Source organism: Cherax quadricarinatus, chromosome 5 (genome assembly GCF_038502225.1).
Source record: "Cherax quadricarinatus isolate ZL_2023a chromosome 5, ASM3850222v1, whole genome shotgun sequence".
NCBI classification, from domain to species: Eukaryota; Metazoa; Arthropoda; class Malacostraca; order Decapoda; family Parastacidae; genus Cherax; species Cherax quadricarinatus.
Genome location: NC_091296.1, coordinates 70,473,335 through 70,499,998, shown reverse-complemented (window position 1 = coordinate 70,499,998; position 26,664 = coordinate 70,473,335). Strand labels below are relative to the sequence as shown.

Sequence of the window (26,664 nt, the reverse complement as noted above, 5' to 3'; positions counted from 1 at the left end):
TTGGATAGAATTTTCGGAGGGCCATGAAAAACTGATTTTAGGAGTGATATACCATCCCCCAAACTTAGATAGGGACCAAGGCAGACTACTATGGGAGGAAATTGTTAAGGCCACAAGGCACGATAATGTAGTAATTCTAGGAGACTTTAACTTTAGTCATATTGATTGGAATTTCTTGACTGGGAATTTAGAATTATACGACTTCTTAGAAGTAGATCAGGATTGTTTTTTGAAGCAGTTTGTGACAGAACCTACAAGGGGTAATAACCTGCTTGACTTAGTTCTGGCAAACAATGAATCCCTTGTTAATAATTTAGAAGTTTCAGAGGAACTGGGTGCTAGCGACCACAAATCAATTACATTTAGCATTGAATGGAACTATGATAGTAGGGATAACTCAGTAACAGTCCCAGATTTTCGCTTAGCAGATTACGATGGGCTTAGAGAACACTTATCATCTGTTGACTGGGGTAACGAAGAGAGCTATCAATATGACAGTTTTCTGAACACTATACATGAGGCTCAAAGAACGTTTATCCCGTATAAAGAAATTAGATCAAATAGAAATGACCCAAAATGGATGAATAATAGGCTGAAATATCTATTAGGTCATAAGAAAGGAATTTATAAGCGTATCAAAAGAGGTGAGGGTCATCTTATGAATCAGTATATTGACATTAAGAGGGACATTAAAAAGGGGATAAGAAAAGCTAAAAGGGACTATGAAATTAAAGTTGCTAGGGATTCTAAAACTAACCCAAAAAGTTTTTTCCAGGTCTATAGAACAAAAGTTAGAGATAAGATAGGTCCCCTTAAAAATAACTATGGGCATCTTACTGACAAAGGGAATGAAATGTGCTCGATTTTAAATAATTATTTTCTCTCTGTTTTTACACAGGAAGACACTAATAATATTCCAGTAATTAATTTTTATAGTGGGCCAGAAGAACATAAATTATGTAACATCACAGTCACTAGTGAAATGGTTGTGAAGCAGATAGACCGACTGAAGCAAAATAAGTCACCGGGTCCTGATGAGGTTTTTTCAAGGGTTCTTAAGGAATGCAAAATGGAACTCTGTGAACCATTAACTAATATTTTTAATTTATCTCTTCAAACAGGTGTAGTGTCTGATATGTGGAAGATGGCTAATGTAATTCCTATTTTTAAAACGGGACAAGTCGTTACCATCAAATTACCACCCAATAAGCCTGACCTCAATTGTAGGCAAATTACTAGAGTCAATTATAGCCAAGATTATAAGAAGCCACCTCGATAAGCATAGCTTGATTAATGATACTCAGCATGGATTCACAAGAGGCCGGTCTTGTCTAACTAATTTATTAACTTTCTTCAGTAAAGCTTTTGAGGCTGTTGACCACGATAAAGAATTTGATATTATTTACTTAGATTTTAGTAAGGCTTTTGATAGAGTTCTGCACCAAAGACTGTTAAAGAAAGTGGCAGCTCATGGCATTGGGGGGAAAAGTGCTCTCGTGGATCGAGTCATGGCTCACAGACAGGAAGCAGAGTGTGTCCATAAATGGGGTTAAATCCGAGTGGGGATCTGTAACAAGTGGCGTTCCACAGGGATCAGTCTTGGGCCCGTTGTTGTTTATAATATATATCAACGATCTTGATGAGGGTGTTACTAGTGATATGAGCAAATTCGCCGATGACACAAAGATAGGTAGGATAATATTCAAACGTAGATGTTATGGAACTTAAGGAGGATTTAAACAAACTGTATTCTTGGTCAGAAAAGTGGCAGATGCAGTTCAATGTAGATAAATGCAAGGTTCTGAAGCTCGGGAGTGTCCATAACCCTAGCACTTATAAGTTAAATGATGTGGAACTTAGCCACACAGATTGCGAAAAGGACTTGGGGGTTATGGTGAGCAGCAACCTTAAACCAAGACAGCAATGCCTAAGCGTACGTAATAAGGCAAATAGATTACTGGGATTTATATCAAGAAGTGTAAGCAACAGAAGTCCAGAGGTCATACTGCAGCTTTATACATCATTAGTAAGGCCTCACCTAGATTATGCAGCTCAGTTCTGGTCTCCGTATTACAGAATGGACATAAATTCGTTAGAAAACATTCAGCGTAGGATGACTAAATTAATACATAGCATTAGAAATCTTCCTTATGAAGAAAGATTGAAGACTCTTAAATTACATTCACTTGTTAGACGAAGAATGAGGGGAGACCTGATCGAAGTGTATAAGTGGAAGATAGGTATTAATAAAGGGGATATTAATAAGGTCTTGAGGATATCTCTCCAAGAGAGAACCCGCAGTAATGGATTTAAATTAGATAAGTTTAGATTTAGAAAGGACACAGGAAAGTATTGGTTTGGAAATAGGGTAGTTGATGAGTGGAACAGTCTACCTAGTTGGGTGATTGAGGCTAGGACTTTGGGTAGTTTCAAATTTAGGTTGGATAAGTACATGAGTGGGAGGGGTTGGATTTGAGTGGGACTTGCACATCAGAGCTTATTTCTTGGGTAGCATAGAAAATTGGGTTGGGCAAATGTTTTGTTAGTGGGATGAATTGTAAAGGACCTGCCTAGTATGGGCCAATAGGCCTGCTGCAGTGTTCCTCCTTTCTTATGTTCCTATGTACAATATTTTGGGGCACCAAACATAAGCGATTTTTCAACATTCGCGAGGCTCTTGATCCCCTAACCCTCGCGAATGTTGAGGGAGACCTGTACAGCAGAACCCCCATATCCACTGATTCAGTATCCATGGTTTCAGTTCTCCACAGTTTGCTGTGGCACAAAAATACCTCTTAAATATTGCACAATAATGTCCCCAAAGCACAAAAGCAGGGAAGCCATGAAGTGTTCCCCATCAGTGAAAAAGCGTTAATTCTCCACTTACTGTGCATAATTTAAAAATGGTTTGCTACTATCCACAGTTTCAGTATCCATGGCAGGTACTTGGAACTTATCCTCCATGGATACGGGAGTCCTATTGTATTCACAAAAGGACACACTTAATCAGAGACCATGTACAGTGTAAGATCATAAAAGGATTCCAAAAAATTTATTATAGATGTTTTGAAAGAATACATTCTAGAAAGTTCTTTGTAAATACACCTCTTCAAGGGGGGCTCCTTGGCGTGGTGAAGAGGCTCTTGGTCTGAGGAATTAGACCTGTCGGTCTTCTTCCTCAGACCGAACCTAATTACCCCCCAATCTCCCCTCCCCTATCCCATCCTCCCCTTTTTCCTTTCCTCCTCCTCCTCCCCACCCCTCCCTTTTGCCCTTCCTCTTTTCGGCCTTTGGGATTTCTCCCACAGGCGCGCTAGTTCCTAGGTAGGGGAAAGGATACCGGGGTCCATCCCATTCCGTTGAGGTTCTTGGCGGTGGCGTAGTTTGCCGTGGAATCTGGATCGCCTGGGGATGTCCTGATCCCTCTCCGGTATCCCGGAGTAGCTTTGGGTGTCTTTCGGGCGACGGGTGTATCTCTGGAAGCCACCTTTCGGATTCCGGGGGTGGTGACCGAAGGAGGTATGCTTTGTGGCGGATATCCGGCCGCCCTCTCTTTTGTCCACCGAGGTAGCTCAGCAGATGTGAGGTTGCTATCCCGGATTGTTAGTTTACTAGCATGATGGGTAGGGTATGGCACGGGTTCCATGCTGCATCTGCTCTACTTGCGGTGCTGAGGTCCTCTTGGGCGCGGAGGGAGATTTCTGGCCCTTTCATTCCTCCTAGGAACTATCCCTCCCCGGTCCCCCTTTTTTTTCTTTTTTTTATTTTTATTTTCTTTTCTTCTTTCTTTTTTTTCTTAAAAACAAAAAAGAAAGAAGTAACCTAACCATGGCAGCCCTAGTCCATGAACCTCCTACCCCCGGGCCCCTTCTTGATACCGCACCCCGTTCTGACCCCGCCTCGTCTTTGGACCACTCTTCAGACACTCCTCATGCCTCTGTACCTCTTGCCGGTGCTGTTTCCTCACCTGCTTCAGGTACTTAGGCCTCGACTGACTCCTTCGATTTATCGGACCTTCGCTCTCCTCTGACTATGCTTCCGGCCTCTCCCTCTACGGTGCGGCAATTTTCAAATCGCCGACCCGTTCCACGTCGGACCAACTCTGGTCCCACGCCTAAACGCCAACGACAATTACCTGCTGATGATACTTCTCCACCTTCTCGTTCTTCTCAGAAACGATCGACACGTCCTTCACTACCTTTCCACGCTCAGTTTCAGACTGAACAATGGACTAAATTCTTCACTTTACGACCGACTTCCTCTACTGCCTATCTTTCTGACCACAGTATTGGCAAGGCACTCCTACGCCATGTTGGTAAAGATATTTCTTTTCATGCTCTTAAGAGCGGTACGCGCATCATCACCGTACAGAATGCTACCCAGGCTCATGAGCTCTCTCGTCTTTCCCATATCGATACTGTTCCTGTCACTCTTGAAAAACATCATTCCCTCAATTCTTGTAGTGGTACCGTCATTCTGCCCCATACCATAGTTCAACAAAATTTCCAGACATGTGGCACTGACATTCTTGAACAGCTGGAACTCCAAGATCTCCCAATCCTCAAGGTAGACACTTACGTTCTTCCTGCCCGCGGGTGGAGACGATACCCTAGCAATGTGGCTCGTTTAACTTTTGACAGCCGAGAACTCCCATCCTCAGTTTATATAGCAGGACATCGGTTACAAGTCCGAAAGGTGATCCCTACACCGCAACAGTGTAAAAATTGCTGGCGATTTGGCCATCCAGCGAAATATTGCAGATCTATCGCCGAATGCCCAGTCTGTGGTGCCGATGACCATTCTCATACGTCTTGCAATCGATCTCCCTCTTGCCTTAACTGTCATGAGGCTTACCCTTTGTACTCTCGCCGTTGTCAAGTCTATTTAAACGAGCGGGAAATCCGTTACCTCAAAGAGACAGAAGGTCTCCCTTATGCCATGGCAGTTTCTCATCTCCGCCTCCAAGGGAGACTCCCACGTGTTTCTTATTCCCGTGTTTCAAAATGTCCCCCCACTTCTGGTATCCCATCTTCTACACCCACCTCTGTGGTTACCTCTCCCATAGTCACTCCTGTATCTAATCCTTTTGCTGTCCTCGGCTCAGACGTCCCTACTTCAACACCTCAGTCTGATCTCGCTTCTTCGTGTTCTCTCTCACAAGCCTCAGTAACGACGAGATCTCGTATGACACCTCCTCCTAATCGTCCCTCTACTTCTCAAAAGTCAAAAAAAGGTCCGTTAACACCTCCTACCCATCTTCCACTTCCTCATTTTACCCTCCCTGTCTCTGTCCCTGGTTCTTCCCCTCACTGGCTCTGTTACAAGTGTAGAGGTTCACCCTCCTCCTCGTACTGTACCTTCCTCCCCTATTCCCTCCCAGGTTTCTTCCTCTTCTGCCACCTCCCAGGTTTCTGCCTCTTCTATCCCCTTCCACGCTTCTCCAGTTCCCTCCACCTTTTCGACCCCCCCCCCTACCTTGGTACAGTCCAATACAGTTCCAATCTTTACTCATCCTCCCCCTACCATTTCCAATATTGTCTCCCATACGACGTCTCTGAATTCCGAAACACTTGAAGCAATCTCTGTATATTGCAGAGACCAAACCATCAATGGACACTGATCCACCCTCTGTTCCTTCTCTCTCCTCTCCTCCATCTGCGCAACTCCTTTCTTCACAGCGCACCGTTCCTTCGCTGCTTGAACGTTTTCCACTGCCTCCGCATGTGGACTTTTCTAACCCCTCTAGTCCGTAGGAACCCTTACCTGCGGATTTCAAGTATCTTTATCATTGCCAATCATGGCCTATTTACAGTGGAATATACGCGGCCTCAGGGGTAATCGGAGTGAGCTTCAGATGTTACTATCCCAGTTTGCCCCTGTTGGTGTTTGCTTACAGGAACCAAAATTACACTCTGCTGTTATCTCTCCCATCTCAGGCTATAATTTATTGTATTCTTCAGATCCTTTTCCTGATGGGACCTTTAATGAAAGTGCCCTTCTTCTACGCACTGATATTCCGTACCATCAGCTATTTGTTCATACTTCGCTGCATTACACAGCAGCCCGTATCCACTTGCATAGGTGGTATACGCTCTGTTCTTTATATCTCTCTCCTTCTCGGGCATTATCTATTCCGGATATTGCCTTTCTTGTTTCGTCATTACCGCCACCGATTCTGTTACTTGGTGATTTTAATGCCCACCATTTCCTCTGGGGGGGTCTCACTGTAATTCCCGTGGAATTCAGTTAGAGGCTTTTCTTGCCACCCATCCCCTCCATGTTTTAAATACAGGTACGCACACCCATTTTGATCCTCGGACTCATACTCTCTCTTGCATCGATCTCTCAGTCTGCTCTTCCTCCACCGCATTAGACTTCACTTGGTCTGTTCTCCCGGACTTACATGACAGCGATCATTTCCCAATCATTCTTACTTCCCCTTCATATTCACCACCTCTTCGCATCCCACGCTGGCAATTTGATCGGGCAAATTGGAACCTTTACTCACACCTAACTGTTTTTAGAGAGGTTCCTTCTTCGTCCTCCATCGATGAGCTTTTACACCTCTTCTCGTCCTCCGTTTTAACCGCAGCTTCTCATTCTATACCCCAAACTTCGGGCAGGCATTCTCAGAAATGCGTGCCTTGGTGGTCTCCTGCTTGTGCTCGTGCAGTACGTTTGAAACGCGCTGCATGGGGCAGGTACCGGTACAATAGAACCACAGAGAGACTCCTTGATTTTAAACAGAAGCGTGCGATCGCTCGCCGTGTCATCCGTGATGCTAAACTCACTTGCTGGCGAGATTATGTCTCCACCATCACCTCTGCTTCCTCTATGAGTGCAGTCTGGAAAAAAGTACGAAAACTGAGTGGTAAATATTCTCCTGACCCGGCTCCTGTTCTGCGGGTTGCTGGTGTTGATATAGCAAACCCACTAGATGTTGCCAATGAAATTGGCAATCATCTGGTCCGTATTTCTCAGAGACTCCATCTATGCCCCTCATTTCTTTCCTCAAAGTCTGCCAGAGAGTTAGCACCCTTGGACTTTTCTTCTCTCAGAGAAGAACAGTATAATGTGCCTTTTACACTTCAAGAACTGGAGGCAACACTCTCAGCTTGCCGATCATCGGCAGCTGGGCCCAACGACATTCATATTCGTATGCTACAACATTTACATCAGTCAGCCCTTGCAGTCCTATTACGCCTTTACAATCTTATTTGGTCACAAGGAGTTCTTCCACAGCTGTGGAAATCCGCCATTGTTCTCCCTTTCCGCAAACCAGGCACTACAGGACATGAAACCTCCCACTATCGTCCCATTGCTCTTACCAGTGCAGTTTGCAAAGTAATGGAACGCCTAGTAAATAGACGTTTAGTGTGGTATTTAGAGACACACAACAGTCTCTCCACTCGTCAATATGGCTTTCGTAAGGGACGTTCTACCATAGACCCCTTACTACGCTTGGATACGTATGTTCGTAATGCCTTTGCGAATAACCACTCAGTTATTGCCATATTTTTTGACCTTGAGAAGGCATATGACACAACTTGGAGGTATAATATTTTAGCCCAAGCCCACTCCTTAGGCCTTCGAGGCAATCTACCATCCTTCCTTAAGAACTTTTTAACTGACAGGCATTTCCGTGTTCGGGTTAATAATGTGCTCTCCCCGGACTTTATCCAAGCTGAAGGTGTCCCCCAGGGATGTGTTCTGAGCACAACACTTTTTCTCCTTGCTATTAATGATTTGGCCTCTAGTCTTCCATCAAATATTTGGTCATCACTCTATGTTGATGACTTCGCTATTGCCTGTGCAGGCGCTGACTGTCACCTCATTACAGTTTCTCTCCAACATGCAGTCGACCGTGTTTCCAATTGGGCCACCACACGTGGGTTTAAATTTTCCAGCACTAAAACCCACCAAATTACTTTCACTAGACGCTCTGTCATCTCCGATCATCCTTTGTACCTCTATGGCTCCCGTATCCCTGAACGTGATACAGTCAAGTTTCTGGGCCTCCTCTTTGATCGTAGGTTATCCTGGAAACCTCACATTACCTCTCTGAAGGCAACTTGTCACAGCCGGCTGAACCTTCTTAAAACCCTTGCTCATCTTTCATGGGGAGCTGATCGTCGAACCCTCCTCCGCCTACATTCCACCCTTATTTTATCGAAACTTGATTATGGTGACCAGATCTATTCAGCGGCATCTCCTGCTACTCTCTCTAGCCTTAACCCCATTCATCACCAAGGATTACGTTTATGCCTTGGTGCTTTTCGCTCTTCCCCTGTCGAGAGCCTCTATACAGAAGCGAACGTTCCATCCTTATCCGATTGCCGTGATGCCCATTGCCTGCGCTACTATGTACGCTCTCATGATCTCCGCAATCCTTCCATTTATAGAATGGTCACTGATATTAGTAGACATTCTTTATTTTTTTGCCGCCCCTGTTTACTCCGTCCCTTCTCTCTTCGCCTTCATTCGCTCTTGTCTTCTCTTCAACTACCACCTTTCTATGTACATGTAGCATCTCACATTTCCCTACCCCCCTGGGAAGTTCCAGCTGTTAGAGTCTGTTCTTTCTCCCTCCCTTGCTCGAAAGCCCAACTATCTACGGTCACTTTCCGCTCTCTTTTTCTTGACCACTTTCACTCTCATTCTCATGCCATTGCCGTACACAGATGGCTCTAAGTCTTCTGACGGCGTAGGATTCGCAGCAGTGTTTCCAGACAGCGTCGTACAAGGGCATTTACTATCTTCGGCTAGTATTTTTACTGCTGAATTGTATGCCATCCTTACAGCACTTATCCGTATTGCATCTATGCCTGTGTCATCATTTGTGGTTGTCTCAGACTCCCTTAGTGCTTTACAGGCTATACAAAAATTTGATACACCTCACCCCTTAGTCCTCCGTATCCAACTTTGGCTACGCCGCATCTTTACCAAGCATAAAGATAATTTTTTTTGTTGGGTCCCTGCTCATGTTGACGTACAGGGCAATGAACAGGCAGACACTGCTGCGCGGTCAGCAGTACATGACCTACCAGTTTCTTATAGAGGTATTCCATTTACGGACTATTTTGCTGCAATATCTTCCCACCTTCACACCCGTTGGCAACAACATTGGTCTACTATGCTCGGCAACAAACTTCAATCTATTAAACCGAGTATAGGTTACTGGCCGTCTTCTTATCACCAGTGTCGAGGTTGGGAGACTACTCTCTCCCGTCTTCGCATTGGCCATACTCGTCTTACTCATGGATATCTCATGGAGAGGCGTCCTGCTCCTCTCTGTGAGAATTGCCAAGCTCCATTATCAGTCAGCCACATTCTGTTGGACTGCCCACTTTATCAACAAGCACGCAGAATTTACCTCTGTCGTCGTCTTCGCTCAGCTACTCTCTCTTTACCTTCCCTTCTCGCTGATGGACCCACCTTTCATCCGGACTCTCTCATTGACTTTTTGACAACAACTGACTTACTTCACAAATTCTGATACCTTCAGCCCTTTCTACTTCAATCTCTTGCTACCCTCTATCCCCGTACTATCCCCTGCCCCGCTGTTTTCTGTAACCTGCTGATCATCCCTCCTCCCTTCTGCCATCCAATACCCTCGATTCCTTCCCTACCCTGCAGCGCTGTATAGCCCTTGTGGCTTAGCGCTTCTTTTTGATTATAATAATAATTTGCAAATACAGTGGTAAAACAATGGAATGAGTTCCAAAAGGTAGCAAGTACTACAGCCACCAGAAAGTAAAAACAAATTTTATGATAGATTAAATGTTGAAGATGGCATAAAAAAAAAATAAAAGGAATTGCTATGAGAAAAGAATGAAGTGACCTACATCATTTCTGGAGCAATAAAGACCAAGATGTGATTATGACATACACTCAGGAAAAGTGACTCCACCACTGATAAGGGTGGGCATTTTACCAGAAAAGTAATCAAAACATTTGTGCAGCAAGATAATATGAGTTGATTCCATACAGGAGTACAAAAGCAAATATGATTAAAGATATTTTGTGAGATTCATTTGAAAGTAGAGAGATGAGGCAAAGCTAGAGCTCATAACCTACAATTTTAAGTAGATAATTCCACTCACTTTAGTATTTAAGCTGGTAGTAATTGTATTATGACCAGTTGTTGCTACAGTCACAGGTAGACTAGTAACCATCACTGGTGTAGATGTTGCTACTGTTGCTGTTGTTATTGCAGTGGTAGATGTTGACATCACCGTTGAACATGAAACCAAACTACTGGCAGTGGTGGTAGCTTTGGCTGCCCCAGTGGTGGAAGTGGCAAGAGAAGTAGTAGTGGTTGTGGTGGTAGTAGTTGAAGTTGCAGTAGTAGTCACAGGAGCAGTAGCAACAACAGTAGCAGCAGTAGTAGTGGTAGTAGTCATAGTTGTAATAACAGCAGCAGTTGTAGTAGTTGTACTCGCTGCTGTGGTAATTGCCGCTGTAGTAACAGTGGCTGGAGTTCGGGAAACTGGTGTAAGAGTTGTTGTTGAAGCAACCTTGAGCAAGGGAACTGAAAGTGAAGGGTTACTGGGAGAAGGAGGTGGTGGAGATTGTTGGTTTATATTGGCTGCCAGTAACTGCTCTAGCGCCTCACAAATACGTACTGCCAGTGGGTCTGAACTTTCCTGGCGGTAGCGGCGTAATCGTTCCTGTACAACTAGTTGCCACACTGCTTCCACTTCTGTCAGTATGTCATAAAAATTTATTAAAGATTTTTTGATGAAAGAAGCATGTAAGTCTTTAGCATTGCCTATGAAAAACAGAAGAAATAATAAAATAAATCTTAATCTTTCTCTACTAATACTTCTTAATGTTGTGGCATACAAAAATAGTTTTTATAAAACTATCACCCTTAAATTCTTCACAATTAAGGGAACTGTTTGTGGTGGTGCACTAAACTTTTGGTGTTGGTGACCAAAGAAAAACTAATACTGTATCAAATTAATACATGAAATAATCAGAGGAACCTCAAGAATCTAGCATCGTAAATTCGGTCCACTGGCTCAGAAATTCTTCTGAGATCTATGATTCTCTGTTATTTAGCAAATCTCCCAAAATTGAGGAGAGGGAGTAGAGCCAGCATGTGGATGCTGTGGTGGCATAAGCTCAAATTCAAAAACATTTATTTTAGAAAATATACTTAGTAGATTTGATAGAACTAAGATATTTTTTTGGGGTTGTATTTTCTTAAGAACAGTCCATAATGTTAATGCCATGATATATCCTTCAAAAAGGGGTGCCTCAAAGGTGAAAGGCCCTTGCTCCAATGAGTTGGAACTACCCTCCCCTTCCTTGGATCAAACCTAATTACCTCCCATGCCCCGTGGGTTTACTGTTTCTCCATGAATATAACACCATTAGAGCTATATGTAAGCAAATATACCTATATTTATATAGTTTAAATTGCATGTGCTGCTGAGGTGCTGCTTAGAAGAAACTTGAAATATGTATAAATCAGCACTACAGTGTCTTCAAAGTACATTATGTTCAATAAATTTGCCATATCTCAAACACTTTGGTTTTACTTTCTAATTAATTTCCATTATAATGCCATTGGAACCTTATTTAAGGAAACAGATCCCTGAGAACTTTTAGAGCTATGCTTGCCACATGCTCATTCTGACATCTGAAGAGTTTAGTCTGAGCATCCCAATTCCCAATGTTACATTATTTTTTGTGCTGGAAATATAATTAAAAAAATAAAAAAAGTACCATGCTGGCGATGTAGAGAATGCTGAGGCTGAAGCTCGAGATGATGAAGAAAGCGTGCCTTATGAGAATATTCGTGACTTAGGCACAACTCCTCAGAGGTAGTTATCACAGGCAGTAAACTGTGGCCTGGGGCCAACAACTGCACTAGGTCCTCTGAGATGGAGTCATTATGTTTAAGGGAGGATGGAATAGATGAGGGCTCCAGAGCACTCAAGACACGTGCCCGACGCTCACACTGAGTCAACTCAGTCTCTTGTGCATGGGCATGAGTTGTCAAACCCACTTTGTTCAAGAATGTCATTTTCTGCAAAAAAAAATTTAATTAAAATTGGCATAATATATTTTCTTACTTAACAATTACAGTGGACCCCGGATTTCGTAATCATCAGATTTCATAATATTCAGAAATAGTAACGTTTTTTCATCAAAATATTGGTTCGGTGATCGTCATTGAGCTCAGTAATAGTCATTCTTCCTGAACGCGTCCGCACGGCAACAGCAGCCCGACACTCAGTGTGCCACTGTTTATCAGCCAGTTAGCGCAATCCCATGTGTTCATATGATACATTTCATGTTATTCCATTATTTTTAGTGCTTGCAACTACTAAATAAGCCACCATGGGTCCCAAGGAAGTTCCTAGTGCCAGCCAGCCCTTTGGTAAAGGGCTGAGAGAGAGGAGAGAATGTGTCTTCTTCAGTGATTCTGCGATATGTACGATAATAAAGCAGCAGGAGTCGATAAAGGCTATAGCGCCAGCCAGTGATAAAGTGTAGCAAGTAAGTTAAGCGATTAATCGATAGAAAAAGGACAGCACAGAAATGACTCCTCCAATGTTGTTAGAGGTATATAGGGCTACTGGCTATCACTGCCGCCTCTTGCTGCAGCCTTCACTACCACTATGTAAGGCTCATCTTTCTGTGGCCCTTATACACCCAACAACAAACAACAGCATTCATCAGTTAGGGAGAGAGACATATGACATATTTTATTCATTCTAGAGTATACATCATGTTTCTATATTATTAATATTGTTTAGCATGTCATATTAGATGAACTATGCTAGATAAGTAAGCCGTAGAGTTGATATTAGTGTCACATTGAAGGACTATCTTGTCCTGTCTGCCAAAACTCCCCTGCTGCTGCCATAATTCCTAACATATGCCAGAAACAGACCTCTCTGGAACACTTTTTTGAGCGACAGGGGTTCAGTGACTCTTAAGCTGGTCCTAGTGGCATTAAAAAACAAGGAAGGGAAGTAACCCCGGAAAAGGACTTGGTACCTGAAGACTTTATGGAAGGGGATTCCCCTTCCAAACAATAGTAATTCCTCCATCCTTTCCCCTTCTCCCGTCTTCCATACAACAACAAGTCTTCAAAAAGGCAAGTGTCATTTTATTATTGTTTTATTCTGCATGTCTCACTGTTTTCTGTGTAGGTAAATGTATTTTTCATGTAAATTTTTTTTTAATACTTTTGGGTGTCTGGAATGGATTAATTGGATTTACATTATTTCTTACGAGAAAAATGAATTCGGAAATTGTCAGATTCGGGTTTAGTCACTCTCAGGAATGGATTAATTACGATAAAAGGGGGGTCCACTGTACATTTTAATAATATTATTCAGTTATGGCAAAATTCCAGGCTTGACTTTGACTTTACAGTAAAGCTGTGAGCTATAACACCATATTCAAGTATTTTCACACACCAGTACCCTTCAAGGAGTTGCTTTGATGGTGGTGAAGGGCTCATGATCCAAGGAATTGGAGTTTTCCTCCCCTTCATCAGACTGAACATATTACCTCCCATTCCCCAAGCTCTGTATGACCCCCAGGGTTTAGCATTCTCCCATAAACAGTGTACGATTCATACCCATTTAATGTTTCTTCTTCAATATAATAATTCCAAGATTATAGTATTGAAGACTTGCTAAATGATGTGAAGTATTAAAATGTATTGCGAAACTGATGTTGGTAAAAAAAAAAAGGGGGGGGGGGCATTTAAATCATAGGATGAGCTAAATATGGCCCAAAAAACAAATGATACTAGATATTAATATGCAAAATATTCTACCTTTAAACACATGAAAACAAACTTCAAATATAACTAACCTCCTGTGATGCATCTAGTGGAGCCGGAGGACCCTTTGTGCACACCAGCATGACAGCTCTGGGCTGAGCCATTGCCTCTTCCTGTAATACTTCCTCTGCTTCCTCAACTTCCAACCCTGCCTCTCTCAATTCTCTTAATCTTCGTTCTTCTATATCCAAGCGACTAACTGAAGTCTCTGGTGGCAGGGGTGGAGGAGGAGGAGGTGGAGGTGGTGGTGGTGGTGGTGGTGGTGGTGGAGGAGGAGGAGGAGGAGGAGGAGGAGGAGGAGGAGGAGGAGGTGGGGGTGGAGGGGGAGGTGGAGGTGGTGGTGAAGGTGTTGAGGGAGGTTTGATAGATGTGGGTGAAGGTAACACACAGTTGGGAATAGTTGTAGGTACACTGTTACTGGACACAACAGGTACAGGACTGCAGCTGGTCTTATCCAGCTGCACTGGTTGCCACACTCCCCGAGGCTCAACAACTTCTTTCTTAATCTCACTGGCAGGGATGAGCTCACCATTTCCTACAATAACTCTGGTCTGCTGACTAGTTACAGGTTCACTAGTTTTTACTGTTTGAGGTACACTATTATTTTTTGTAATGGTCTGAGGCAGTTGAACAGACTCACTGGGTGTCGACTCAAATGGCCTGACGATGGCTGGTGTACGAAGCTTTCCCGAGGAATGAATAATGTCTTTGGAAATCTCCAGCTTATGTGTGAATGAGTCTTCTCTAGTACCAGTCGCCTGGTTATGGGTTTTGGTTTGTGTCTGAACCTGGGCTTGAACATGTCCCAAGAATGTTACATCACTGATAGGTCTGAACATTACAGGGCTTCTTATATTCAGGGGTTGTGCAATCTGCTGTGTAGCAACACCTGGAAAGTTTTCAAGTACATGTATATTATTTCTTTTGTTCAAAAGTATTATGTGCATAATTGTTCTATAACCTAAGCATTTCTAACCATATCTGGCTACTGACAATAGCCTGAAATTGATTTCAAAGTAGCAAAAGTTTGATTTTTGCTGATGTTGAAGAGTAAACAAATCACCTCACTCATCCAATACATGTCCAACTGGTGGATCTAATCTGCGTTCATGTGCTGATATTATTCGTACAATTATTACAATATAACAGTAAATCTTTATTTTGTATAAATAAAAATAAAAATATAATTCATATGTAAAGCCTGGGAACCTAACTAATGAACAGAGGAAATGTTAATTTAGTGCCAGGAATATCTGCATTGTTAATTCTGGACCCTATTTTGAAACTGGAATATTTTGAAATGTGTGTGAAATTGGCCAAATTACCAATATCTGATCACTTTATTAGGTACTTGAAATAGTTGACTGGGTGGTTTGTTGTGCTCAATTGACAAAATGGAAGACATACTAGTGAAACAACTAAGAATCTGGTCTACTGTACATAAGAACATAAGAACATAAGAACATAAGAAAGGAGGAACACTGCAGGAGGCCTGCTGGCCCATACTAGGCAGGTCCTTTACAATTCATCCCACTAACAAAACATTTGCCCTACCCAATTTTCAATGCCACCCAAGAAATAAGCTCTGATGTGAAAGTCCCACTCAAATCCAACCCATCCCACTCATGTACTTATCCAACCTAGATTTGAAACTACCCAAAGTCCCTGCCTCAATAACCCAACTAGGTAGACTGTTCCACTCATCAACTACCCTATTTCCAAACCAATACTTTCCGATGTCCTTTCTAAATCTAAACTTATCTAATTTAAATCCATTACTGCGCGTTCTCTCTTGGAGAGACATCCTCAAGACCTTATTAATATCCCCTTTATTAATACCTATCTTCCACTTATACACTTCGATCAGGTCTCCTCTCATTCTTCGTCTAACAAGTGAATGTAACTTAAGAGTCTTCAATCTTTCTTCATAAGGAAGATTTCTGATGCTATGTATTAATTTAGTCATCCTACGCTGAATGTTTTCTAACGAATTTATGTCCATTTTGTAATACGGAGACCAGAACTGAGCTGCATAATCAAGGTGAGGCCTTACTAATGATGTATAAAGCTGCAGTATGACCTCTGGACTTCTGTTGCTTACACTTCTTGATATAAATCCCAGTAATCTATTTGCCTTATTACGTACGCTTAGGCATTGCTGTCTTGGTTTAAGGTTGCTGCTCACCATAACCCCCAAGTCCTTTTCGTAATCTGTATGGCTAAGTTCTACATCATTTAATTTATAAGTACTAGGGTTATGGGCACTCCCAAGCTTCAGAACCTTGCATTTATCTACATTGAACTGCATCTGCCACTTTTCTGACCAAGAATAGAGTTTGTTTAAATCCTCCTGAAGTTCCCTAACATCTACGTTTGAATCAATTATCCTACCTATCTTTGTGTCATCGGCGAATTTGCTCATATCACTAGTAATTCCCTCATCAAGATCATTGATATATATTATAAATAACAACGGGCCCAAGACTGATCCCTGTGGAACGCCACTTGTTACAGATCCCCACTCGGATTTAACCCCATTTATGGACACTCTCTGCTTCCTGTCAGTGAGCCATGACTCGATCCACGAGAGCACTTTTCCCCCAATGCCATGAGCTGCCACTTTCTTTAACAGTCTATGGTGCGGAACTCTATCAAAAGCCTTACTAAAATCTAAGTAAATAATATCAAATTCTTTATTGTGGTCAACAGCCTCAAAAGCTTTACTGAAGAAAGTTAATAAATTAGTTAGACAAGACCGGCCTCTTGTGAATCCATGCTGAGTATCATTAATCAAGCTATGCTTATCGAGATGGCTTCTTATAATCTCAGCTATAATTGACTCTAGTAATTTGCCTACAATTGAGGTCAGGCTTATTGGGCGGTAATTTGACGGTAACGACTTGTCCCCTGTTTTAAAAATAGGAGTTACATTAGCCATCTTCCACATATCAGACACTACACCTGTTTGAAGAGATAAATTAAAAATATTAGTTAATGGTTCACAGAGTTCCATTTTGCATTCCTTAAGAACCCTTGAAAAAACCTCATCAGGACCCGGCGACTTATTTTGCTTCAGTCTGTCTATCTGCCTCACAACCATCTCACTAGTGACTGTGATGTTACATAATTTATCTTCTTCTAGCCCACTGTAAAAATTAATTACTGGAATATTGTTAGTGTCTTCCTGTGTAAAAACTGAGAGAAAATAATTATTTAAAATCAAGCACATTTCATTCTCATTGTCAGTAAGGTGCCCATAGTTATTTTTAAGGGGACCTATCTTATCTCTAACTTTTGTTCTATAGACCTGGAAAAAACTTTTTGGGTTAGTTTTAGAATCCCTAGCAACTTTAATTTCATAGTCCCTTTTAGCTTTTCTTATCCCCTTTTTAATGTCCCTCTTAATGTCAATATACTGATTCATAAGATGTAATTGTCCTAAAATAGGACTCATAATAGGCAAAATAGCTGATGTGTAAATATCGCTCACACAGCAATATTCACAAAGCATAATTTCGTAAATTTTTCATTAAATTTCCTACTTTTTGTTGTATTGCCTTCAGAAATAGATTCTATGCTATTTCACAATAAAAAATAATAAAAATTTCTTTTTGAAAATTCTCGGACGCTGTGGAAAAGTTTCAGATTGGGGGTCTGGACAATGAAAGGGTTAATGAGAGAGGTCAGAAGAGAGTGGACTGACTGGTTACAGCTGACAGGAAGGCAACAATAACTCGAGTAACCATGTATTACAACAGTGTTGTGCAGAAGAACATTCCTGAATGCACAATACATGGTGAAGCTTGTAGTGGATGGATTACAGCAGCAGAAGACCACACCAGGTTCCTCTCCTGTCAGCTAAGAACAGGAAACAGAATATTGTGGGCACAGGCTCACCAAAGCTGAAAGGAAGATGATTAGAAAAATGTTGCATGGTCTGATGAATTGCTATTTCTTCTGCAGTATGCAGATGATAGGGGCAGAATGTGGCATAAACCTTTGGGATGTTGTGGAATAAGAGATTCATAGCATGAATGTGCAGCCAACACCTGCAGCAATTGCATGATGCTTTCATGTCAGCATAGACTGGGATCTGTAAGGAATGTTTCTAGCACCTTGTTGAATCCATGCCATGAAGAATTTAGGTTGTTCTGGGGGCAAAGCAGAGCCCAACCCACTACTAGAAAGGTTTACCTAATAAAGTGGCCATTGAGTGTGTGTGATATATATATGTACAGTGGTCCCTCAATAATCGTCCGGCCTGAAAGTCGTCCATTTCGGAAATAGTCCTGTTTTTTCGTCAAAATATTGGCTCGCAAATGGTCCAGTAACTCGCTAATAGTCCTAATAGTCCTTCGTCCCGGACGCATACTCACGCTCTGAGCCGCCTCAGCCTTTCCTTTCCAGCCAGTGTGCCATTGTTTACCAGTGAGTGACGGTCCCCTCACATGCTTCTACGAAATATTTCATAATATTCCATTGATTTTAGTGCTTGCAAGTGCTAAATAAGCTACCATGGCTTCAAATAAAGCTTCTAGTGCCAGACCTTTTGTAAAGAATGTGAGAAACACATAATTTATGAAAAAGTTTGTAGAAAAATACAAAGATGGTGGTGGTAGAGTGGAAGCAGTTGTGATAGTGGTTGATGAACATAAAGGAGGATCACTGCAGCAGGCCTGTTGGCCCATGCTTGGCAGGTCCTTCACAATTCATCCCACTAACGAAACATTTTCCCAACCGAGTCCTCAATGCTACCCAAGAAATAAGCTCTGATAACTCTATCCACTCATTTGCAAGTCCCAAATGAGTAGATAGAGTTATCAGAGCTTATTTCTTGGGTAGCATTAAGGACTGGGTTGGGAAAATGTTTCGTTAGTGGGATGAATTGTAAAGGACCTGCCAAGCATGGGCCAACAGGCCTGCTGCAGTGTTCCTCCTTTCTTATGTTCTTATGTTCATCAACCACTATCTCAACTGCTTCCACGATGAACATTAAAATGGTATAAAATACCGACAGGTTGTTAGGTAAGACACATATGCAACAGTTAGGTATCTTTATTATGAAACGTTTCGCCTACACAGTAGGCTATGTCGGTATTTTATACCATTTTAATGTTCAATCTGTCAGACACTGCAACACAAGGGTATCTTGGTACAGACCTGCAATCAACTTCGACAACTTCCACTAGTGAGAGCGGCTGGATTTGAGAGGGACCTGACCTCTCAACATCTGAGTTCTTACCTCTCCTAGTGGCCTACGTCTCACCTCTTGGCGCTATATAAGCTCCATCCTGTCACTTCATCTCCATATTGTTTCATACTTTGGAACAATGCTCTTCTCCAGACTGAGGGACTGACCACCTCAAAACTTTAAGGGTGATGGACTGATTACATCGTCTTCAAGTATCTTCTGCTTCTATCAACTTTTCTGTACTCGACTGAAGAAGCCTACTGTGTAGGCGAAACGTTTCATAATAAAGATACCTAACTGTTGCATATGTGTCTTACCTGCTTCCACTCTACCACCACCATCTAGGGCTGGCACTAGAAGCTTTCTTTGGTGGTAGTGATGGTGGTAGAGGGTTCCTTCTTTAGAGATTCAGTGATTCTACCAACTCCTCCAATGTTGTTGGAGTTATATAGGGCTACAAAAACCACCGCCGACTCAGCTGCTGTTTCACCACCATTATGGACGGCTTACACTCAGTGGCCCTTATATACCCAACAACAACACAACACAACACAACACCTCTCGTGACATACGTAATGACTTATTTTATTCATTCTAGAGTATATTCCATGTTTCTATGTTATTAATATTTTTTATTATGTCATATTAGTTGAATTGTGATAGATAAATAAGCCATAGAGTTGGTATTAGTGTCATATTCTCCAACAATAAACGTGCCATCCCTCCTTCACACAAAAATAGCCAATAAGAACATAACAATGGAAGAACACTGCAGGTCTACTGGCCCATACAAGGCAGGTCCTTATCAAAATGACCTCCACCCAAAGCTACCCAAGAATTTACTCCCGTACCCAATGACACAAATGAAACTCAGCTCCTCCAACTCGTATATTTGTCCAATCTCTTCTTAAAGCTACCCAAGGTCCTAGCCTCGATCACCCTACTGGTAAGTGTGATGTTAAATAAGAACTTAAGAAAGTAGGAACACTGGAACAGGCCTGCTGGCCCATACTAGGCTGGTCCTTCACAAATCCAACCCACTAACAGAACAAATGCTACCCAAGCAATAAGCTCAGGTGCAAGTCCGACTCAAATCCAACCCCTCTCACTCGTGTATTTATCCAACCTAAATTTGAAATTACCCAATGTTTTAGCTTCGATCACCCTACTAGGCAGACCGTTCCACTCATCAACTACCCCTATTACCATAAGAACATAAGAAAGGAGGAACACTGTAACAGGCCTGCTGGCCCTTACTAGGCAGGTCCTTTACAATTCATCCCACTAACATAACATTTGCCCATCCCAATTTTCAATGCTACCCAAGAAATAAGCTCTGATGTGCAAGTCCCACTCAAATCCAACCCCTCTCACTCATAAGAACATAAGAAAGGAGGATCACTGCAGCAGGCCTGTTGGCCTATACTAGGCAGGTATGTTCATTTATACATTTTATTAGTGCCCTAGAGTCCTTATGGAGGGGGATTCCCCTTCCAAATAACCTCTCTCCTCCTCCCTGTCTTCCATTCATCAACAACAGCCTTCAATAAAGGTAACTGTCATGTTGAATGTTCATTCTTTTGTGCATGTAAATCTATCTTTTAGGTAAAAAAAAAAATTGTTGTTGATACTTCTGGGTGTCTGGAACGAATTAATTGGATTTACATTATTTCTTATGGGAAAAATTGATTCGAAAATCGTCCATTTCGATAATAGTCCCACTTCCAGGAACGGATTATGGACGATTATTGAGGGACCACTGTATATGAATATATATATATCTAGGTAGTAGGCTGGTAGACAGCAACCACCCAGGGAGGTACTATCGTCCTGCCAAGTGAGTGTAAAATGAAAGCCTGTAATTGTTTTACATGATGGTAGGATTGCTGGTGTCCATTTTTCTGTCTCATAAACATGCAAGGTTTCAGGTACGTCTTGTTACTTCTACTTACACTTAGGTCACACTACTGTACTGTATATACACACCCCTCTGGGTTTTCTTCTATTTTCTTTCTAGTTCTTGTTCTCGTTTATTTCCTCTTATCTCCAAGGGGAAGTGGAAACTCGAGGAAAAAGATCTTGGGGTGAGTATAACACCGAGCATGTCTCCGGAAGCACACATCAGTCAGATAACTGCTGCAGCATATGGGCGCCTGGCAAACCTGAGAACAGCATTCCGATACCTTAGTAAGGAATTGTTCAAAACACTGTACACCGTGTACGTCAGGCCCATACTGGAGTATGCAGCACCATTTTGGAACCCGCACCAGGACAACCACGTTAAGAAATTAGAGAAAGTGCAAAGGTTTGCGACAAGGTTAGTTCCAGAGCTAAGGGCAATGTCCTATGAAGAAAGGTTGAGGGAAATCGACCTGACGACACTGGAGGACAGGAGGGATAGGGAAGACATGATAACGACACACAAAATACTGCGTGGAATAGACAAGGTGGACAGAGACAAGATATTTCCAGAGAGGGGACACAGAAACAAGGGTCATTCTTGGAAGCTGAAGACTCAGATGAGTCACAGGGATGTTAGGAAGCAGTTCTTCAGCTATAGAGTGGTCAGGAAGTGGAACAGTCTGGCGAGCGATGTAGTGGAGACAGGTACAATACATAGCTTTAAGATGAGGTATGATAAGGCTCATGGAGCAGGGAGACAAGAGGACCTTGTAGCGTTCAGTGAAAAGGCGGGACCAGGAGCTGAGTCTCGACCCCTGCAACTACAATTAGGTAAGTAATTAGGTGAGTGTACACACACACACACACACACACACGCAGAGGAGAGCGGTGGAACACCTGGAACGGAACAAGAGTATAAACAACAACCAGCATGGATTCATGGAAGGCAAATCCTGTGTTACAAACCTTCTAGAGTTTTATGATAAAGTAACAGAAGTATGATATGAGAGAAAGGAGTGGGTTGATTGTATTTTCTTGGACTTAGGAAGGCCTTTGACACAGTTCCTCACAAGAGATTAGTTCAGGAGCTAGAGGATCAGGCGCGTATAATAGGAAGGGCACTGCAAAGGATCAGAGAATACCTGACAGGGAGGCAACAATGAGCCATGGTACGTGATGAGGTATTACAGTGGGCACCTGTGACAAGGGGGGGCCCACAGGGGTTGGTCCAAGGACCAGTGCTATTTTTGGCATATTTGAATGACAAGATGGAAGGCATAGACTCAGAAGTGTCCCTGTTCGCAGATGATGTGAAGTTAACGAGGAGAATTAAACCAGATGAGGATCAGGCAGACCTTCAAAGAGACCTGGACAGGCTGGACACCTGGTCCAGCAACTGACCTCTCGTCATGAAGATCGGGGAAGGGCAAAGAAGACTGCAGACAGAGCAGAGGCTAAGTGGCCAAAGACTGCAAACCTTGCTCAAGGAGAAAGATCTTGGGGTGAGTATAACACCGAGCATGTCTCTGGAAGCACACATCAACCATATAACTGCTGCAGCATATGAGCACCTGGTAAACCTGAGAATAGCGTTCCAATACCTTAGTAAGGAATCATTCAAGACACTGTACACTATGTACGTCAGGCCCATGCTGGAGTATGCCACACCAGTTTGGAACCCACACCGGGTCAAGCACGTCAAGAAATTAGAGAAAGTGCAAAGGTTTGCGACAAGATTAGTTTCAGAGCTAAGGAGAATGTCCTACGAAGAAAGATTAAAGGAAATCGGCCTGATGACACTGGAGGACATGAGGGTTAGGGGAGACATGATAACGACATACAAAATACTGCGTGGAATAGACAAGGTGGACAGAGACAGGATGTTCTGGAGAGGGGACACAGAAACAAGTTGAAGGCTCAGATGAGTCAAAGGGATGTTAGAAAGTGTTTCTTCAGTCATAGAGTAGTCAGAAAGTGGAATAATCTAGCAAGTGATGTAGTGGAGGCAGGAACCATACATAGCTTTAAGACGAGGTATGATAAAACTCATGGAGCAGGGAGAGAGGACCTAGTAGTGTTTAGTGAAGAGGAGGGGCCAGGGGCTGAGTCTTGACCCCTACAACCACAATTAGGTGAGTACACACACACACACAATAGGGCCCTGCTTTGCTAATAAAGACATTTCAAATTATAACCAAAATTTGCTATACGGCTCCCTCCAACCTGACTTTATAATATGGTCACCACGCCCCACCCAGTTTGTTTACATTCTCCGTGAGCACCGCGTCTCTCCATTATGTCTGAAAACTTTAAAAAATTTCAAGTGTTTTGAAGTTATGGTTCAGAGAACTGACAAGTTGATAAATTAGACACATGTTGCACGTGTCTAATTTATCAACTATGTGTACCTGTACCTAAATAAACTTACACACTGTGCTGGTGTGCAGGTACACATTAAAATCACTAAGAGTGTCTTATTAGTCTTGAGGGCTCCATTTTAATAATGATAATAATAATAATACACAATAATAATCACTCTGAGGTGCATTATTTATTTTATTATTTTTTTATTATCACACCGGCCGATTCCCACCAAGGCAGGGTGGCCCGAAAAAGAAAAACTTTCACCATCATTCACTCCATCACTGTCTTGCCAGAAGGGTGCTTTACACTACAGTTTTTAAACTGCAACATTAACACCCCTCCTTCAGAGTGCAGGCACTGTACTTCCCATCTCCAGGACTCAAGTCCGGCCTGCCGGTTTCCCTGAATCCCTTCATAAATGTTACTTTGCTCACACTCCAACAGCACGTCAAGTATTAAAAACCATTTGTCTCCATTCACTCCTATCAAACACGCTCACGCATGCCTGCTGGAAGTCCAAGCCCCTCGCACACAAAACCTCCTTTACCCCCTCCCTCCAACCCTTCCTAGGCCGACCCCTACCCCGCCTTCCTTCCACTACAGACTGATACACTCTTGAAGTCATTCTGTTTCGCTCCATTCTCTCTACATGTCCGAACCACCTCAACAACCCTTCCTCAGCCCTCTGGACAACAGTTTTGGTAATCCCGCACCTCCTCCTAACTTCCAAACTACGAATTCTCTGCATTATATTCACACCACACATTGCCCTCAGACATGACATCTCCACTGCCTCCAGCCTTCTCCTCGCTGCAACATTCATCACCCATGCTTCACACCCATACAAGAGCGTTGGTAAACTATGTCGTATATACGTTAATATACACATTGCCAATAATCCATCTATGATATTTTTACAAAATTACATAATAAACATGCTACGTAACATATAAACATGATAAATACACCCCAAAGTAGACTAAATTAACCTAAATATGAGATGTTAGGTGTAGATGAACGTGTATCAACCATAACCAGATGTGTTCGTCTGTTTGTTTACATCCTCAGCATCTCTCTCCTCTCTCATTTACTCATTCTCTCTCTCGTTTATTCGATTTACTGTGTTTACTCGCCTCTCACCCTACATTAAGACTACAAATATTTTAAGGTAAGTAATAGGTGTACTGTGTGTGTATTTTACTTTTTATTGTTTTTAATGCCTAGTTATATTGCTAACTTAATATATATTAGTGTAAACTTGCTAACTGGCATTTATACACATTTATAAGTGGAAAAAAATGATGTTCCACTTTCCAGTTGTAGCCTGGAACCTAATCTGCCATATAAGTGGGGCCTTACTGTTCTGTGAACCAACAATATTACATACTGTGAACTGTCAATATTACATACTGTGAACCTTGAATGTTACATTCTGTGAACCATCAATGTTACATACTGTGAACTGTCAATGTTACGTACTGTGAACCGTTTATTTCACATACTGTGAGCCACAGATGTTACATACTGTGAACTGTAAACCTCTGAGTTAATAAACTAAAGGGGAAGGAAGAAAGGATGTCTGCTAAAGCTGATTCTCACTTAAATTCAAATTATGAAAATACTGTTGTATGACTAACACAAACAGACAATTTTCAAATCTAATGGAATAAATTTGTTAAATCCAAAAATAAATTTACCAGGGAACTGCAACAATAACAGTTAATTCCAGAATTATCCTTAAACATAACAGACAATTCTGATTTAACTGACAAAGTCCATTAAATTTGAAATGAGTTTAACCAGCAGATTTAATATTTGTTTGCTGTTTCCAAATGTCCAGCCACAGACTTTGTCTGTTAACCCTTTCAGGGTCGGATCCCCTGATCTGAGAATTGCTCTCAGGGTTGAGGAATTAAAAAAAAAAAAATCTAATGAAATGATAGAGAATAATTTTCCAAAGGTAATGAAACCAAACGTACGAAATTTGATGGAAAACTTGCGGAATTATGCTCTCACAGAGTTAGCGGTCTTGGCGATATTTACACATTGGTGATTTCACCCACGTTGAGTCCTATTTTAGGTGAATTCCACTGTTCCAAATGACCAAACTATTAGCTATTTTGCTAATATTCCTTCCATTCTATCAAATGAGTATGTATAAACAACTGCCCATATACCTATTTCAATCACCCAATAAAGTGATCATAAATTGGTAATTTGGCCAATTTAACACAAACTGCCAATTTATAAATATCATCCAGAATAAACAATGTAGACATTCCTGGCACTAACAAAACATTTCCAATGTTCATTAGTTACATCCCCTGGCCTCTCCTATATTATGCCTCCTTTCCATTTCAAATTTTTATTCGCACAAAAAATAGAAGAATTACTGTTACGCAGACTACTGAATTATTGTAATAATTGTATAAATAATGTCAGCACATTTGGGAACCAGTTGGACATATATTGGACAAGAGATGTAATTTCTGTACTCTGGAATATCAACAAAAACTGAACGTTTCTGCTACTTTCAGTTCTGAAACCAACCAAAATCGTCTTTATTTCTGTAATATATCTTCCATTCTATCAAATGAGTTGAAGAAAATGAGAATACAACAATAGAAAAGATATGAAAATACAGTGGTACCTTGAGTTTAGAGGCAAGACAAAGAGTAGGATTTCGGATGAGCAAGGAGGCTTTAGAGTGGGTAGGGGATGTGTAGATCAAGTGTTTACATTGAAGCATATATGTGAACAGTATTTAGATAAAGGTAGGGAAGTTTTCATTGCATTTATGGATTTAGAAAAGGCATATGATAAGAGTAGGTACCACCGTCCTGCCAAGCGAGTGTAAAACGAAAGCCTGTAATTGTTTTACATGATGGTAGGATTGCTGGTGTCCATTTTTCTGTCTCATAAACATGCAAGGTTTCAGGTACGTCTTGCTATTTCTACTTACACTTAGGTCACACTACACATACATGTACAAGCATATATATATACACACCCCTCTGGGTTTTCTTCTATTTTCTTACTAGTTCTTGTTCTTGTTTATTTCCTCTTATCTCCATGGGGAAGTGGAACAGAATTCTTCCTCCATAAGCTATGCGTGTTGTAAGAGGCGACTAAAATGCCAGGAGCAAGGGACTAGTAACCCCTTCTCTTGTATAAATTACTAAATTTAAAAAGAGAAACTTCCGTTTTTCTTTTTGGGCCACCCTGCCTCAGTGGGATACGGCCGGTTTGTTGAATGAAAGAAGAATATGATAGAGTGGATAGGGGAGCAATGTGGCAGATGTTGAAAGTATATGGAATAGGTAGTAAGTTACTAAATGCTGTAAAGAGTTTTTATGAGGATAGTAAGACTAGAGCGTGTAGAAGAGAGGGAGACTAC

The 26,664-nt window shown here is 41.9% G+C and overlaps 1 protein-coding gene across 6 annotated transcripts in view; it reads right to left on the bottom strand.

Annotated features, from left to right (window-relative positions):
- The window catches only part of LOC128684986 (genetic suppressor element 1), a 630,479-nt gene that overhangs the window by 19,520 nt on the left and 584,295 nt on the right, over positions 1–26,664 (bottom strand). For all 6 annotated transcript variants that reach the window (XM_053771397.2, XM_053771399.2, XM_070103847.1 and 3 more), the window contains 3 exons: positions 13,843–14,699; positions 11,734–12,037; positions 10,104–10,702 (listed from right to left, as the gene is read on the bottom strand). In XM_053771397.2, coding sequence (XP_053627372.2) covers positions 10,104–10,702; positions 11,734–12,037; positions 13,843–14,699 — 1,760 coding nt within the window. The remainder of the gene's footprint in view (positions 1–10,103; positions 10,703–11,733; positions 12,038–13,842; positions 14,700–26,664) is intronic.